Source organism: Ceratotherium simum, chromosome 28, assembly GCF_057802395.1.
Source record: "Ceratotherium simum simum isolate JZ-2026a chromosome 28, ASM5780239v1, whole genome shotgun sequence".
Lineage (NCBI taxonomy): Eukaryota > Metazoa > Chordata > Mammalia > Perissodactyla > Rhinocerotidae > Ceratotherium > Ceratotherium simum.
This window is the reverse complement of record NC_141927.1, coordinates 21252047-21270778: the sequence shown is the minus strand read 5'-3', so window position 1 is coordinate 21270778 and position 18732 is coordinate 21252047. Positions and strand designations below refer to the sequence as shown.

Below are 18732 nucleotides of genomic sequence, written 5' to 3'. Positions count from 1 at the left end.
TCAGAAAGAAAAATGACAATTTCTACAATACCACGTTAAATTAAGAATGAGTAGCATTTCGGCTATGTTTCTAGGAAAAACAAATCTGTTTCAGGACTAAGTAGACAGCATAAGCTCAACACAAGCCTAGAGATGCATGTTTTGACTCACTTTATTTTATTTTAGCACTATTATTCCTCGTGTGCTCCTTAACACAGGGAAGCATGTGTCACTGCAATCAGTTCAATACCTATTGCAACTCCTCGCTCCCAGATAGTCCTACTTCCTACTTCCGGGAGAAGATTTACACCGTCAAGTGGAAACTTTCAACTTGGAACCGCCAAGCCTACAAATGGCCCTGTCTCTGCACCCAACCTCTGCTCCTTCCCTCCCATAAACAAGGAAAGGGTCTTCATTCCACCAAATAAGAGAGCTGTGGGTAAAACAAAGCAATTAGGGAAGAAAAAAAAATAACCTAGCTTGTTTCCAGGTATCAAGATAAAGGTTATGAAAACAGAATATTTAGGGAAAAAATATGGCAGAAATCCCTCTCATTAGAAACTACCTGGGAGAAACAAAATGTAATTTAATATTAAAATCAAAAGTACTTTAAAAACTTAAAGGAAACTTGTAACAACCAACGTAAAACCTGAATAATGCAATTATATCATTGATTATTTCCCCTATGCAAATTAAAAAAGAATGAGAAGGAAAACACACATGAATCAGCATCAGCAGAATGTGAAGGGAGGGTAAGGGAGGGACAAGTTAGCAGCAGTCATCAGAAGGACACAGAAATGTGGGGTTTTTTAGAATAAAAAGTAATGACTGAAAATGAAGTTTGCTCCAAATGCTTTGCTTAATTCAGGCAACTTAAAATAAATGTAGTTGAAAAGCCATTTAAAGAAAGGTGAGAAGAAAACACAGCTATTATTGGATTTTGCATATTTAAAATAAAAATAATGAGTCCTTTCCTGTCTACTTTCAACAAACAAGTGCTCAAATTAAATACTAGTATTATGGAAGCTAACACTTAGTAGAAAAGGGCTACTGGACTCAGAGATTAATATCAGCAATAAAAAGGAGATTACCACTGTAAAAATTGCTTAAGCACCAATGACTTAGACAAGGACTGTAAAAAGTTAAATTAAGCAAATGAGGTGACAGCAATTATGAGATTTTTAAAATCATAATAAAATAGCAGAAGAATTGGGGACTAACATGAACTGAAAAAAGAAAAATGCAGTTTAGTCAAAATGAGAAAATAAACAAAAGAGATGGTTTAAATGTTAAAGGGCCCACAAACACTAGAGAGAAAGATAATTGATACAAAAATAAACAGCAGGAGGCAAATTAGAGGGAGGAGAAAAGAAAGAACATGGGAAAAATGGAAGCCCTCTGAGAAATAGGGGTGTTTTAATCAGAAAAATGTATATCCTTATTAGTACATCAGATCTATGGAGTTAATTTATTTTCTCATTTGGGCCACACCTTTATTTTAACCTAAGTTATTTCTTTACTGAGAATTAAAGCGTTTGCTGAATTTGGCTACATAATTTTTTACTAAGATCTTCTATGGTCCATGACCAAATTCTTACCAATCTTAAGCAATACAAAAGAAAAATAAATAAAATCTCGCCAATTGTTTTAGTAATTCAATTTACTCTTATACCAGAAACCTTAATTCAGGGAAAAGAGAATCTTGAGAGCTTTGAAAATATCTCCTCCATAGGCCTTGACTTAAATGAACTCCCAAACATTTCTTCTTTTGTAAAAAAATTTTGTCCTCTGCAGAAACTTCCAGGTAGCTGTGTCCATAAAGGTTAGCTGAAAATACGTGACTCGAGTTGGTGACTAAAACCACAGAGAGCTATATTGTGCTACTAGAATTCAAAGTATACCACACACACACACCCACACCCACTCACACACCCCCACTCTGATATATGCAAAGGATGGTGAAGGTGTCTTTTGTAAAAGATCCTCAGGGGGTTCTAATAAGCCACTCCTACCCCCAGTTGAGACCCCCGCCACCTTTCCCCATCTCCACCCAGATTCAAAACTCTGCTTCCAAGGCTATAAGCTGCAATATGTCCTAATTTTAGCATTGCCTTTAACATTAAACTGGGAAACTGCTTGGGTTCTATTTCATCTTCCCACACTTATTAAAGTACTATGTTTTACATACACTGTCATTTCTAATTCCAATGTTTCAAAATGCTGGTGGCTTTCTAAAAATCTTCTAGGGTAATGGCTTTAATTCTATGGTTTCCTTTTTTGGTTACTGGCTACATCTAATACCTAATTCCCAAAACTCCATCTTTAAGAAAAAGTGTCTATTTGTAAAATTCGGAGAACACAGTGATTTTCCTCTCTGGGGACCCTCGCAAGGCGAGTCCTGGCGCTCGCTGTCATCAGGGGCCACAGCCCTTACCGCCACTGTGATGTTCCAGGCGCTCAGCGCTTCCCAGCTCTCTGGGCTATTCCTAAATCCCATTAATCCGGTCAGAGCACATTTATTATCCAGTACATCCATTAATCAGTGACACAGAAATTGCTGGCACACAATTCTCCTCGCTTCTCTGCTGCGCGCAACCTAATGTACATCTTCCCAGAACTTCTGTTCCAATTATAGTACACCATCTAAAAAGTTCAACTGCTCTCCTGGCTAACTCTGCAGTTCTGCTCAACACACTAAGATGAAAAGCCTCAATCAGCTGCCTGGAAAGGGGAGCAAAGTCAAGATTAAATTATCAGATTTTGACAGCTCCCTGGCATCATTTCCATTAAATTTTAGCTCTTAGCTATCTGCAAATGATATCGTCATATAAGAAAACTGAGGACCCAACCAAACACCTTGAAAAGTTTATAATGAAACTTCTTGTCCAGAATGAAAAAGCATTTAGCAAAGTAACTATAAGCACATATCCAATTTCCCTTATTAATGACTCCTGTGTAACACTACGATGGATATTACTTTTATATAAATGATCTCTTTTCACTGTATTCTCCCAAGAAACTTAGCCGTGTATTTCTTTTGAGCAAAAGAACACCACAACTCACACAAGCCACACTGAGAGAGAAGAAAACTATAAATCTGAAGACCCCAAGATGAGCGATAAGAGAGTAACTGAAAGCACATATTTCTCAGATCAACCAAACATTCTCCCCACAACAATTCAGAATGTTTGGTTTAGGAGAATCAACATATCCATACTCTGAATATTCACTGATGCTAATGAAAGTGTAGTTGGACCAGCCTTGGGAAATATGTACTACTATCAAAAAACGACAGAAACCAAACCTTAAAAGCCCCAAGAGGAGGAAAACTGCACTAGAACTGTTTGATAACAATGTTTCCCACACAATTTGTCAGTTTTGTCTTAGGCCTCAATCAAGGTGGCTCAATTACCACAGTATCAGAGGGTATAATTTTTGTGTGTGTGTGTGAGGAAGATCAGCCCTGAGCTAACATCCATGCCAATGCTCCTCTTTTTGCTGAGCAGACCAGCCCTAAGCTAACATCTATTGCCAATCCTCCACGTTTTTTTCCCCTTTTTCTCCCCAAAGTCCCAGTAGATAGTTGTATGTCATAGTTGCACATCCTTCTAGTTGCTGTATGTGGGACGCTGCCTCAGCATGGCCGGACAAGCGGTGCGTCGGCGTGCCCCCAGGATCTGAACTCAGGCTGCCAGTAGCGGAGCGCACGCACTTAACTGCTAAGCCACAGGGCCGGCCCCATCAGAGAATATAATTTTAAGATGATTTCACACCAAAAGGAAAACACACTGTGCCCCCCACTGAAATAAAGTGAATACTAAGAATAATGAAAGAGGTCCATACAGTAAACAACTCAGGGAGAGACTCTAAAAGACAAAGAACCATATCATTCAGATGTCTTAGCCTCATCTGAGGACTGGGATAACATACAATTCCTGAAACACTACAATTCTTAAGCACTATACATACCTTTTGAGATTTGTGAATTTCTTGAGCGTGGGTGCGTATTAAATGCCAAGCTCGTTGGCCCTACCTGGCTTTGCAAGGCGTATCAGAGAGATGTACACATCGTGGCAGTCCCTCTCCTGAGGTACGATGAGTTGCAACAGCTGAAAGTTCTTGCAGCGAATAAGCAGAGGGCATCCAGTCGCGGTTGTGGCCTGTTTTTCAATGGTGGAAATCTGACTGTGAAGAATCTACAATCAAAAGTTCACGTGGATAAGCGAAGCACAAATAACTCATAAATATGACAAGGAGTAACGGATCTCTGAGCCACACAGATAGACAAGGAACACTCCCAACCTTCAGCTAGCTCAACACTGCACTCAGATGACAAGAACTGAGATGTTTTGGGAAAGAACCAACGGTCTAAATTTATAAATTTATTTTTCAATACCAAGCTTTCTGATATCCAGGCTAATTATTTGGAGCAAACTATTCAGCGTATACTTTTGCACAAGTCCAGGTAAGGAAACATTTTGGTAGTTAAGTGTTAAATGCACTTAATAGCTAAAATTAAATAAGGTCATGAGAAGTTAGTAAAATAAACCTTTGCAATCATCAAAAGTTAGAGAGGGATCCGCTGGGAGGTGCCACCATGCTCCTTAATTCCGCATGGAATGCTCAAGTTCAAAAGCAACTTGAGATTGTTGTTTTCTAAGCTGTTGGTGGTCAGGCAGGCTGCAGAAGACATTTATTTTAAAGGGAATCATGCCGAGGTGCATCTCTCTGGTGTTCAGGAGGGTCCCTGCTCAGTCCTCAACAGCAACACTTCATTCTTTAAATTCCTCTCCACTAAGCAGTACCTGCCACCTTCTGCTGAAAATGTAATAATGTCTATGGAATACAGAAAAGAGAAAATCTGCAATTCAGGGATTCTGGTTCCAGTCATAATGTCATGGTTGGGTGGCTATATAAAATAAGAAATATCTAACAGTCTTATTTGAGTAGCCAAAATACCTGATGATGGGACTCTTCCCTAGCTTTTCTTTTATTCCTTTTCTAAATTATCAGAAAAGTAGAAACAACATAATAAAATGACTAAATGGCCTGCATTATAGGATCCTACGAATAAAACATATTGCAGATAAAGCACTATGTGCTGTATCTGGAGCACGGACATTATTGAATCGCTACTTCACAGCTGTGACATGAAGCACTTGTATCTCTGGCTATTTCTAGGTCTATCTTTGATGCTCAAGTAATTAGTGTTTAAAGTGAATAAGTAGATCAAGTAGATTTGACTTTGTACAGAAAAAGGCAAAGTTCACATTCCAAAAACAGCCCTCGGAACACCCAAACACCAAAAGCCCACCCACCTCGCCCTGAGGACAAACAAAAGAATGCAGGGTCAAACTTTTCATTTCAAACAATGGAGAACGTGTAAAGCCACAAATAAGGAACACATACCCATGTTTCTTTTCTTGTGTCAGGTGCATTTTCCACAAATATGACGTGAGTAGCCGTCAAATACAAAGTCCCTAGGGCTGCTTTTTTAGAAGATATTCGATCTACCAAGCGGACATTTTCGACCTAGAGAAATCAGTTTGACCGAGTTATAGCAAAGCAAAAGAGTTATTCACAAAAATAAATAAGTAGGCAATCTCGTACTTAGTCCAAAATATAATTTTGAGAATTCTCCCAATAATAGAAACCAAAATCTTAAATTAATTTGATCTCAGAATATGATTCTGTATATCAAAAGATAAAAAACCAATTACCTAAATATAATCTTAAATGTACCACTAAAGATTTATAGATCCTATTTTTTAAGAATACCCTTTCTGTGTTTTAAGTAGGTCAGCATTTTTATTTCACTGTAATTATATAATTTTAATTTAAGGCAGGAAGTGTATGCATCAAAGTCCTGAGTTCACACAGTAACTATGTATGAACTACATTCTATTGAAAAGAAAATAATGTATTTTCCTATGTGTTTCTCACTTGTAGAAATGTCCTCAAGGCTGTTTGCTTCCATATAAACTAGTAGGAAATATAAACACATATATAGGAATAAAAATTGTCAGAGAAATGTTGTGCGTGTTTACAAGAAAAACCTACCAAATTAAGATGCTCACATTCATTTACAATAAAATCTCTCTAATAAATAGAATTCTCACCACTGAGCTAAAATTTGAGCTGTTAGAAGAGATTTCTGGAAACAATTTTTATCAAGCATACATCTCATATGCAGAGCAATTTCAAGGATATGTGCGTTGGGATCATTCCAACATGAAACGTAATGGAAAGGACAAGACAGTCTCTACAGGGCAAGTGAAAACTGAAGCAATGATGACTCTAAGAAGAAGAGCCACGACAATCACCAGACGAACATTCCTGTAATGACAACAGGGCGTAGCAATGCTACTTACTACTGCCAAGGATCAACCATCTACAAACAGATGCTAGCTCAACCCACATCAAGGCAAAATGGTTACTTGCTTCCATGAGGCAGCTTAGAAACTAGCGAATCCTATTTGCTCTATTCTTAAGTCCAATATAGAAGCTGTGGTCCTGATGTAGCTGGAGGGCCCAAGGCTTCTCGAATGCTCCAGGGAAGACCTAGAAGGATATTAGACCTAATGACATTCTTCAGGACAACTCCAAGGGCAAACAGCACTCAAGACATTCCATCGCCTCAGTCTCCTCTGAGCCCTTAGAACCAAACCAGCCTTCAGGGAATAGCACTGGAGGGTCCCATCCCACTTCTTTCCAATTTCCAGCGATCTAACGAAGCAAATCAAGAATCAGGTATTTAAAATATTTTTTTAGTCATATAATTTACTCTGGGGTGGTTGCATAGTGCCTGAGGCCTTGTGAGTGTCTATGTATACTAAAGATGTTCATCCAACAACAGTGTTCTTAACCGACCAGCTTACGGTTTTAAAAAGTATTTCTTTTGTTACTGACATGCTCCACATTCTTTCCTATGGTTATTTATCATTGTGCCTCTTTTGTAAATGGTCTTCATATCATTGGTTTACTTTCCTACTAGGTAATCATCATTTCTTATATATTCATAAGAACTGTTCATATAGTAAGGAAAGTAGCCTGTGGCCTAATGTTTGTGTGTTTCATAACTGCCTCTTTACCAAACTTTTTTACTAGTTCTAATAATTTTTTCAATAAAGTCTCTTGGATATTCTGAGTAGACAGGAATATTTTCTGTAATAATCTGTCTCTTCCTTTCCAGTATTTATACCTTTTTTCCCCCTTGTTTAATGACATTATCCAGAACCCTCAAAATAACTAAATAACAGTGGTAACAGCAGTTGCTCTTGTGTTCTTTTTCATTTGTTTGTTTAATAACAGCTTTACTGAGATATAATTCACATTCTATACAATTCAGCCATTTAGAGTGTCCTATTGGTTTTTAGTATGTTACTAAAAACTAAAGTGTACTATTAGTGTACTAATGGTTTTTAGTATATTCACAGCATTGTATATATCACTATTGTGCAAGCATCACCACAATTAATGTTAAAACACTGTCATCACCCCAAAAAGAAACTCTGTACCCATTAGCAGTCACTTCTCATTTGTCCCCTAAACACCTCAGCACTAGCAATCGTCAATCTACTTTCTGTCTCTATGGATTTGCCTATTCTGGACATTTCACATAACCAGAATCATACAGTATGTTGTATTTTGTGATTGGTTTCTTTTATTTAGCATCATGTTTTCAATCCAAGTTCATCCATTTGTCGAATGCATCAGTACTTCATTTCTTTATATTGCCAAATAATATTCCATTATACGGATATACCACATTTTTTTAATCCATTTGTCAGTTGACGGACATTTGGGTTGTTTCCATTTTTTGGCTATTATGAATAATGCTGCTATGAACATTCTTATACAAGTTTTTATGAAGACATACATTTTCATTTCTCTTGGGTATATAAATACACTAGGAATGAAATTGTTGGGTCATATGGTAACTCTTTAGCCTTCTGAGAAAATTTCAGACTGTTTTCCAAAGTGGCTGTACCATTTTACATTCCCATCACCAATGTACGTGGGTTCCAATTTTTCCACATCTCTGTCAATACTTGTTATAATCTCTCATTTTGATTTCAGCCATCCTAGTAGGTGTACGATGGTATCTCACTGTGATTTGGATTTGCATTTCCCTGATGCTTAACGAGGTTAGGCATCTTTTCGTGCGCACTAAAAAAATTCATTTTTAACAGGAACACTTCCAGTATTTCTCCATTGAGTTTAATGTTGATATTTTTTTTATCACATTGTGAAAGTGACCTATTCTTAGTTTACTAAAAGTTCTGATTTTTGAAAATCAGGAATGAACGTTATCCCTTTTTAATATGTATTCGGATGAATATTTGCTTTTTTAGTCCTATGTTATCAATAATAGTAATATATTTCTTAATCTTTAAAGAAGTCTTGGATTCTTGGTGTATGACCAACTTGGAATTGGTGTATTGATGTTTTAACATTCTTTATATTTTATCTGCTATAAATGTTTTGTTTTTTGTTTTTTTGCATGTATGCTTTCAAGAGAGATTGGCATGTACCAGCCTGTTTGTGTTACTTTTATCAGGTGAATTCATCACAGTTATGATTAAATCAACTAATTAGGAAGATTTCAAATTATTTATTATTTGACACAAATATAGGCACTTCTTTACACAGAAATAATTCTTTAATTTCTTACATGGTTCTAGATCTGTTCAGTGTTTCCATTTTTTACTAAATCTCACTTTGACACCTATTTTCTTTACAAGTTATCTTCTAATTGCTGATTTTCAAGTTCTTACAATCTTTTAATTCTTATCTGTGGGTAAATCCTTCTCTCTTTATCCTTTATCTCATTCTTAATATTATAAATTATGTTCTTACTTTTTTGTGATTAGATAGGCAAAGATTTTTCTTCAAAGTAATGTCTTGGATTTATCAATTTAGTAATTTTCCTCTTTTCTAATTGTTAATTTCTGCTTCTGTTTGTTAATAAATGTTTTAACTTGCTTTCCTTGGGTATATCATGTGGTTTTTGTTTCTTTGTTCATTTCTAAATTCTCAGGTTTAATAGTCAGGTCATTAATTTTCACTCTTTTTGTTTAGTAACGAGTTTTTAAGTCCAATCATTTTCCTCCAAGTAAATTTTTGGCTGCATCTTATGAATTTTGCATGCAGTATCACCATTCTTCTTACTTTCTAGATAGTCTAGAAGTGCAGTTTTTATTTCTTCTTTGATCCAAGAGTTTTTAAGGAGAATATTTTTCAATTCCCATATGATCGGATTATTTTATTTAAACTTTGGTCATTAAACATTTTATTCTGAACTAACTATAAGAAAGATATTATGGAAGAGGTGGGCCGGCCCCATGGCTTGGCGGTTAAGTGCGCGCGTTCTGCTGCTGGCGGCCCGGGGTTCAGATCCCGGGTGCACACAGACGCACCGCTTCTCCGGCCGTGCTGGGGCCGTGTGCCACATGCAGCAACTAGAAATATGTGCAGCTATGACATACAACTATCTACTGGGGCTTTGGGGGTAAAAAATAAATTAAAAAAAAAAAAAGGAAGATATTATGGAAGAGAGTTGTGGGAGGAGAAAAGCAAGGTGATATATCATTTTTGGAACTTTTCTATGAGAAAAAATTCATTTGCATGCTAAAATATACCTAGCTAAATTAAGTGGATGTCCAGGGGTGATATACTAGTTAATATCTAAAAAATGGAATGTAAATAATTTTCCCTGCACTTAGGACTAATAAAACTTTATTGGGATAATCTTATAGCAGTTTATACTAAGAATATAAGATAATATTTTGAGGCAAAATTATTTAGTATGGATTATTCTCCCTATAGAATGAAGGAAGCTATACTACTTACATTACTTTTAGAAAACCTCAGTGGAACAGACCAAGTTTGGTGGTGGATGGTGGATTAGAATACTTAATGAGATTTTCCATGTCTTTTTGTTAACTTTGGATGCTGCTGCGGGAAAATTACATTTCAAAATTTGGCAATAGTTCTTACAGGTCCCACAGCTGTCAAAAGTAATTTTGAAGTAGAGAGAAGGAAAAAAAAAAAAAAAAAAAATGAGGGAAACATCAACAGCATGACTTCTCAGTGATGTGTAACAACAAAAGAAACAAGTAATAAAAATTAAAATTCAGTTGTCTGAGAAATTCTGTGATGATAAGGAGCACTGCTCAGGGGCCACCGCCTGGTTTATACTAAGATAGCCAGAACATTCTTGACTGTGACTCTAGAATCAATCAACTCTAGATAAACTGAAATAAATCTTAGAGTTTTGGCATCATCTTAAAGACTCACTGGTTCAATGATTCTGCCTCATTGTTCAGCTAACTTAACTCTGTCTCATCCACATACATAATAAGCCATATGGTAATAAGGCCTCTTTCATACTTGGAGAGATATGCCTCTTAGGAAACTACCAGTTTCCCAAAGTTATTGTTTGCATGCTCCTAAGAAAATCATGCTTAAGACACACTAGGTATTCACGCTCTGCAAATGGCAGTTCGTCTATGCAAAACATATCACAGTATATCATTAATTCTTGGGTGTACATTTCTCACAGTTTGACATTTCTGAAAGTAGAATGCATTTTATGATGAAAGTGGTTAAGAAGCCATTGTGTCATTTAATTGGCAGTGCTTTTGTCTTATTTTGTGGTACATAAAATCTTGGTGTGTCTTACAATCACTGATACCTTAGATTTGCTGACACGCAGTTACATTTGTAGTCACTGGCATATAAATGACACTCGAAACCATGAGACTGAAAGAGGTAACCTAGGGAGAGCATGTAGAGTGAGAAGAGAAGAGATCTGAGGAAATCCAATGTTTAAAGCTCTGATGAAAGAGGAAGAATCAGAAAAGCAAACTAGAAAGGAAGGTCCAGTTAGGAGGAAAATCAAGAGAGCTTGCTCAAGTCAATGGAGAGTGTGCAGAGGGAGTGGTTTAAGGAAGAGAGAGTGTTTATGTCAAATGCTGCTGAGAGATAAAGTAAGGCAAGAACTGTAAAATGCCCACTGGATTCAGTAACATGGAAGACGGTGGTGACCTTAGCAGGACAGTCCTGGGAGCACAAGGATCAGAAGCCAGAACACAACAGCTAGAGGAGTGAATTCACAAGAGCTGAGAAAGTAGAGACTCTACTCTCTGTAGAAGTGAGGTTGGGACTGGGCAGGAGCCAGAGGGGAATAGGAGATCTTGAGAGGGCAGGAGCCTGACCTCTCAAATTCCATCCCAGAGCAGCATAAAGGCCAAAACACACGAAGAGCTTTCCAGAAGCAACTGCATGTCAAGACATTTTAAAGTAAGAAGTCTCTTAGTGTTGCCAACAAGGGGGCATCTCAAGTTGTGAAACATACGAGAAATAAAATAACTCCCATTAGGAGGAATTTGTGAGAAATACATTTTAAAGGATTAGAAAAAGGAGATGATGATCACTGGGCAAGGATTTGCTTATGCTGCTTACGCCAAAGTCTCCCCAATCCTACGAAGCTTACCCCGCAGCTTGTAAATCTGGTCTTTTTTAAAAATTATGAAACCTACACTTATTTATGTAATGTTGAAAGATTCAGAAATGTAGAAGGAAGAAAAAAAAAAATCACTCCTAGTCCCATAATCCAAACACAAGCACTGTTAATCTTTTGGTGTATTCTTAAAAGTATTTATACCTCATTTTAAGCATTGTTTGATTAGTGAAGTGCCAGGAGAAATAATCCCCAGATGGGGAGGAGAAGTCTAATTCCAGGCTTTTGCTTACTGAACCTTTCCTTTGCTCCAAACCTTCAGGAAAGTCGGTTATATACCATAATGCCTTGATGGGCTGGAGAAGGGCTGTATAATTAAGGGGCAGGTTTTAATTCTGCATAGCTGTGTCATGGAACATAGATGCATAAGTGAATGGTGAAATAATCTATAACCTCAACTATCTCAGTGGGAGCAGATTATGCCAGAGGTGACTGAAAACTCAAACCTCTCTGGGAGCTGGCAGAAATTCTGGAGAGAGCTTTGGACTTCTGAAGGGAAAAGAATGGGAGTGTTCAAAATCACTTAACCAATATCTCATGGATCAGGCAAACCCCATCTGTCATTTGGTTTATGTAAAAATTACCAAGATAATAATCATAAAAACAATAAATATTTTTAGAGTACTTACTCTCTGTCATGCACTGTGCCATCACTTTGTGCATCTGACCTCAGTTAAACCCCACAATAACCCCATGAGTTAGGTCCTTACATAATCCCCATTTCACAGTTCTGTTGAGAGACTTAACAAATTTCCCCAGGTTGTACAAGCAATAGGTGACAAGGCTCAGCCTGGAGCTAAGTTCTTGCTAACTCCAAGGCCCAAGCTATTGTCCACCAAGGCTGTGGGCACCAAGGTCATTTCAGCCCTGTTATTCAAAATTAATATGTTTAGGATAATCAATTAATTATTTTAAGCAACTTGATACATGAAATTAGTATTTGAAAATAGAATGCTTTAAGACAAAATTATACTGTAAAACTGTATTCACAAACCACTATCAGAATATTCTTCTCTGAGATAAAGCCAAAGAGAGAAAGCCTGGGAATGGAATGGATACAAGAGCCCAAATGTTGGCACGAGGAGACATTCCGGATTCTCAGAACAAATAAAAGAGAGAACACAGAACATCCAATTCCATTCAACAAAATGCCTATGTGGAGCACCATGTTAGGTCCTGAGAAGAAGAATAAAGGGGTGAATAAGATCGAGTCTGTCTATCCTTAGGAATCATACAGACTCAATGGAAAAGACTGCCCCAGTTTAATGGCCTTTTCATTCCCATCCTGCTCTGTTGGGGTTAGATTGAGAAAACAAACAAAAAGGTTTCATCAGCTTTTCTAGCGCAAGGCTGAAAAGCTTCAGTGAGAACACCGGGCCCCTACCAAGGGGCTGCCAGGTCAGAAACAGGACACCCGGCTGCAGAACACAAGTCTGGCTCGGTCCTGCCCTTGCTGCCTGGGAGTCAGGAGGACCTTGTAAATCACTAAGAGACAGAGCCTGTCTTCAGCAATTCTCCATTGCGCCACCTTCTAATTTCTATCTTAATAGAATATGAGCCTTAACTTTCTACCCTGTAGGTTGAATACTGGATGGCTGAACATTTTGGGTTCCAGAATCATCTCAAACTATCTGGAAGTGTAAAGCTGTTCTGCAGGACAAGCAATCCACAGTGCAGGGTAGGGTTACCTTTTATTGAAAAGGACAGAAGGAACACAAATGGCACTGGCCACCAGCTTCGCTTGGGCCAAGGACCAAGTCCTCAAGTCCACATAAATTAGGCTAAAGGTCGCTGCCAATCATTTGGGGGAAGAGATCCAGAGGTTGCTGAACAGGGAGAAATCAAAATGTCTGCAGCAGCCAAAACCTAAGACAAGTTTATGTTCTAATCTAAGAAAAGCAGCTAGATAAATAGTTTGTTGTGCTAAATTTGGTATCATGACATTTTCTAACTCTACCAACTCAAAAAGAAAAGTATTTGTCTGAAAATCAGGAGGCCTGGGCTCCGGTTCTGGTTCTGAAACTGAGCTGTTGGGCGCAGGCAGTTTAGTTGTTATATCAGGGTTTTGAATTCTATGAAGGACCTAAAGGGTATGTCTTTTTCCATTCTAGCAGGCTGCCGCTCTAACTCAGTGGTGCCTTATAGAGAAGCTAGACAGCACCCCAAACACCAACTGTGAAAATACATACAATAGTGACTCCATAGTAAATTCTCCAGAAATTCAGCCACTCGGTAATGTGGTTGACCAACAAAATTCTTATGATTTCCTAAAGAAAGGAAACACCAGCCTCAGCAACACGAGATGCTGCAACAGTCTCTGAAACTGGCCCAGAGGCTGCACTGATATCCAGTGTTTGAGGCCCAAAGGAGAGATGGACACACCAAGCCTGAGCACACCACCCGCTAGCCAGGGGGAGAAGCTGCCTCGGCCACAAATGGCTCTTCGTCAGGCTCCAGGCTCCCATCCCCAACATAAGATCTTCGCCTCCTTCCTTCTTTTGGAGAATTAGGAAATGGCTGCCTGGGAATCCTGAAATACTTGGTAAGGCTTCCTCAGTTATTTATACCTGTGATAATTAAGTATTGTTTGGTTTTAAGTCTCAATAGTGAAATGTCTTACTGTAGTGTTTAAAATATTTTGGTTGCCTTTAACAAATGACATCAGACTGCATCATATTTTTTTAATTGAAGTATAGTTGGCATACAATATTATATTAGTTTCAGGTGTACAACACAGTGATTTGACATTTATATACATTACGAACTGATCACCACAATAAGTCTAGTTACCATCTGTCACCATACAAGTTACTACGGTATTATTGACTATATTCCCTGTGCTGTATATTACATCCCCGTGACTTTTTTTTTTTTTTTAAAGATTTTATTTATTCATTTTTCCCGCCAAAGCCCCAGTAGATGGTTGTATGTCGTAGGTTCACATCCTTCTAGTTGCTGTACGTGGGACTCGGCCTCGGGTTGGACGGAGAAGTGGTGCCTTGGGGCGTGCCCGGGATCCGAACCCGGGCCGCCAGCATCAGAGCGCGCGCACCTAACCGCTAAGCCACGGAGCCGGCCCACCCCGTGACTTATTTATTTTATAACTGGAAGATTGTACCTCTTAACCCCCTTCACCTTTTTTGCCCATCCCTCCTCTCCCCTTCCCTCTGGCAACCACCAGTTTCTTCTCTGTATCTAAGGGTCTGTTTGTTCATTTGTTTTGTTTTTTAGATTTCACATAAGTGAAATCATACAGTATTTGTCTTTCTCTGACTTATTTCACTTAGTATAATACCCTCTAAGTCCATCCATGTTGCTGTAAATGGCAAGATTTCATTGTTTTATGGCTAATATTCCAGTGTGTGTGTGTGTGTGTGTGTGTGTGTGTGTGTGTGTGTACATACTACATTTTCTTTATCCATTCATCCATCGATGGACACTTAGGTTGCTTCCATATCTTGACTATTGTAAATAATGCTGCAATGAACACAGTGGGTGCATACAGCTTTTCCAATTAGTGTTTTTGTTTTCTTTCAATACCCAGAAGTGCAATTGCTGGATCATATGGTAGTTCTATTTTTAATTTTTTGAGGACCCTCTATACTGTTTTCCACAGTGGTTGCACCAATTTATACTCCCACCAACAGTGTAAGAGGGTTCTCATTTCTCCACATCATCACCAACACTTATTATTTGTTCACTTTTTGATAATAGCCATTCTGACAGGTTTGATGTGGTATCTCGTGGTTTTGAATTGCATTTCCCTGATGATTAGTGATGTTGGGCATCTTTTCATGTGTCTCTTGGCTATCTGTATATCTTCTTTGGAAAAACGTCTATTCAGGTCCTCTGCCCAATTTTAATCAGATTTTTTTTTTACATTGAGTTGTATGAGTTCTTTATATATTTTGGATATTAATCTCTTATCAGACATATCATTTGCAATATCTTCTCTCATTCATAGGTTACCTTTTTGTTTTGTTGCTAGTTTCCTTCGCTGTGCAAAAGCTTTTTAGTCTGATGTAATCCCATTTGTTTATTTTTGCTTTTGTTGCCCTTGCCTGAGGAGACAGATCCAAAAGAAAATGCGAACACCAACGTCAAAAAGCTTACTGCCTATATTTTCTTCTAGGAGTTTTATGGTTTCAGGTCTTACATTTAAGTCTTTAATTGATTTTGAGTTTATTTTTTTATCTGGTGTAAGAAAGTGGTCCAGTTTCATTCTTTTGCACATAGCTGTCCAGTTTTCCCAACACCATTTACTGAAGAGACTGTCTTTGTCCCATTGTATGTCCTTGCCTTCTTTGTCATAGATTAATTGACCATATGACCATGGGTTTATTTCTGGGCTCTCTTTTCTGTTCCACTGATCTGTGTCTGTTGTTGTGCTAGTACCTTACTGTTTTGATTACTATAGCTTTGTAGTATAGTTTGAAATCAGGGATCATGATACGTTCAACTTTGTTCTTCTTTGTCAAGATCACTTTGGCTTTTTGCGGTCTTCTGTGGTTCCATACAAATTTTAGGATTATTTGTTCTAGTTCTGTGAAAAAATGCCATTGGTATTTTGATAGGAATTGCACTGAATCTGTGGATTGCTTTGGGTAGTATGGACATTTTAAAAACATTAATTCTTCCAATCCACGAGCACAGAATATCTTTCCATTTATTTGTGTCATCTTCAATTTCTTTCATCAATATTTATAGTTTTCAGAGTACAGGTCTTTTACCTCGTTGGTTAAATTTATGCCTAGGTATTTTATTCTTTTTGATGCGATGGTAAATGGGATTGTTTTCTTAATTTATTTCTGATAGTTCATTATTAGTGTATAGAAATGCAACAGACTTCTATATATTAATTTTGTACCCTGCAACTTTGCTGAATTCATTTATTAGTTCTAACAGTTTTTTGGTGGAATCTTTAGGGTTTTCTATACATAGTATCATGTCACTACAAATAGTGACAGTTTTACTTCTTTCTTTCTAATCTAGATGCCTTTTATTTATTTTTCTTATCTGACTGCTGGTGCTAGGACTTCCAACACTATGTTAAATAGGAGTGGTGAAAGTGGGCATCCTTGTTTTGTTCCTGATCCTAGAGGAAATGCTTTCAGCTTTTCATCATTGAGTACGATGTTAGCTGTGGGTTTGTCATATATGGCCTTTATTATGTTGAGGTATGTTTCCTCTATACTCACTTTGTTGAGAGTTTTTATCATAAATGGATGTTGAATTTTGTTAAATGCTTTTTCTGCATCTATTGAGATGATTGTACGATTTTTATCCTTCATTTTGTTAATGTGGTGTATCACATTAATTGATTTGTATATACTGAACCATTCTTCCATCCCTGGAATAAATCCCACTTGATCATAGTGTATGATCCTTTTAATGTAGTGTTGAATTCAGTTTGCTAATATTTTGCTGAGAATTCTTTTTTTAATTTCTTTTTTAATTTTTTGTTTATTGCAGTAACATTGGTTTATAACATTGTAAAACTTTCAGGTGTACATCATTGTACTTCTATTTCTGCATAGATTACATCATGTTCACCACCAAAATACTAATTACAACCCATCACCACACACATGTACCGAATTATCCCTTTCACCCTCCTCCCTCCCCCCTTCCCCTCTGGTAACCACCAATCCAATCTCTGTCCCTATGTGTTTGTTTATTGTTGTTATTATCTACTACTTAATGAAGGAAATCATACGGTATTTGACCTTCTCCCTCTGACTTATTTCACTTTGCATTATACCCTCAATGTCCATCCATGATGTCACAAATGGCTGGATTTCATCATTTCTTATGGCTGAGTAGTATTCCATTGTGTATATATACCACAGCTTCTTTATCCATTCGTCCCTTGATGGGCACTTAGGTTGCTTCCAAGTCTTGGCTATTGTGAATAACGCTGCAATGAACACATGGGTGTATGTACCTTTACAAATTGGTGTTTTCAAGTTCTTTGGATAAATACCCAGCAGTGGGATGGCTGGATCATATGGTAGTTCTATCCTTGATTTTTTGAGGAATCTCCATACTGTTTTCCATAGTGGCTGCACCAGTTTGCACTCCCACCAGCAGTGTATGAGAGTTCCCTTCTCTCCACATCCTCTCCACCACATGTTGTTTCCTGTCTTGTTAATTATAGCCATTCTGACAGGCGTCAGGTGATATCTCATTGTAGTTTTGATTTGCATTTCCCTGATAGTTAATGATTTTGAACATCTTTTCATGTGTCTCTTGGCCATCTGTATATCTTCTTTGGAGAAATGTCTGTTCAGGTCCTTTGCCCATTTTTTAATTGGGTTGGTAGTTTTTTTGTTGGTAAGATGCATGAGTTCTTTATATATTTTGGAGATTAAGCCCTTATCAGAAGTATGGTTTGCAAATATCTTCTCCCAATTGTTAGGTTGTCTTTTCGTTTTGTTGATGGTTTCCTTTGCTGTGCAGAAGCTTTTTAGCTTGATGTAGTCCCATTTGTTTATTTTTTCTATTGTTTCTCTTGCCCGGTCAGACGTGGTGTTTGAGAAGATGTTGCTAAGACTGATGTCGAAGAGCGTACTGCCTATGTTTTCTTCTAGAACTTTCACAGTTTCAGGTCTTACATTCAAGTCTTTAATCCATTTGGAGTTAATTTTTGTGTATGGTGTAAGGTAAGGGTCTACTTTCATTTTTTTGCATGTGGCTATCCAGTTTTCCCAACACCATTTGTTGAAGAGACTTTCTTTTCCCCATTGTATGTTCTTGGCTCCTTTGTCAAAGATTAGCTGTCCATAGATGTGTGGGTTCATTTCTGGGCTTTCGATTCTATTCCATTGATCTGTGTGTCTGTTTTTGTGCCAGTACCATGCTGTTTTGGTTACTACAGCTTTGTAGTATATTTTGAAATCAGGGAGTGTGATACCTCCAGCTTTGTTCTTTTTTCTCATGATTCCTTTAGCTATTCGGGGTCTTTTGTTGTTCCATATAAATTTTAGGATTCTTTGTTCTATTTCTGTGAAAAATGTTGTTGGAACTTTGATAGGGATTGCATTGAATCTATAGATGGCTTTAGGAAGTATGGACATCTTAACTATGTTAATTCTTCCAATCCAAGAGCACGGAATATCTTTCCATTTCTTTGTGTCTTCTTCAATTTCTTTCAGAAATGTTTTATAGTTTTCAGTGTACAGATCTTTCACCTCTTTGGTTAAGTTTATTCCTAGGTATTTTATTCTTTT

General features: G+C 37.5%; 1 protein-coding gene across 2 annotated transcripts in view; it reads right to left on the bottom strand.

Annotated features, from left to right (window-relative positions):
• Positions 1-18732, bottom strand: part of MTMR7 (myotubularin related protein 7) — a 115263-nt gene that overhangs the window by 59933 nt on the left and 36598 nt on the right. For both annotated transcript variants that reach the window (XM_004428787.2, XM_087418445.1), the window contains exons 2-3: positions 5389-5511; positions 4013-4175 (exon numbers count right to left, since the gene is read on the bottom strand). In XM_004428787.2, coding sequence (XP_004428844.2) covers positions 4013-4175; positions 5389-5511 — 286 coding nt within the window. The remainder of the gene's footprint in view (positions 1-4012; positions 4176-5388; positions 5512-18732) is intronic.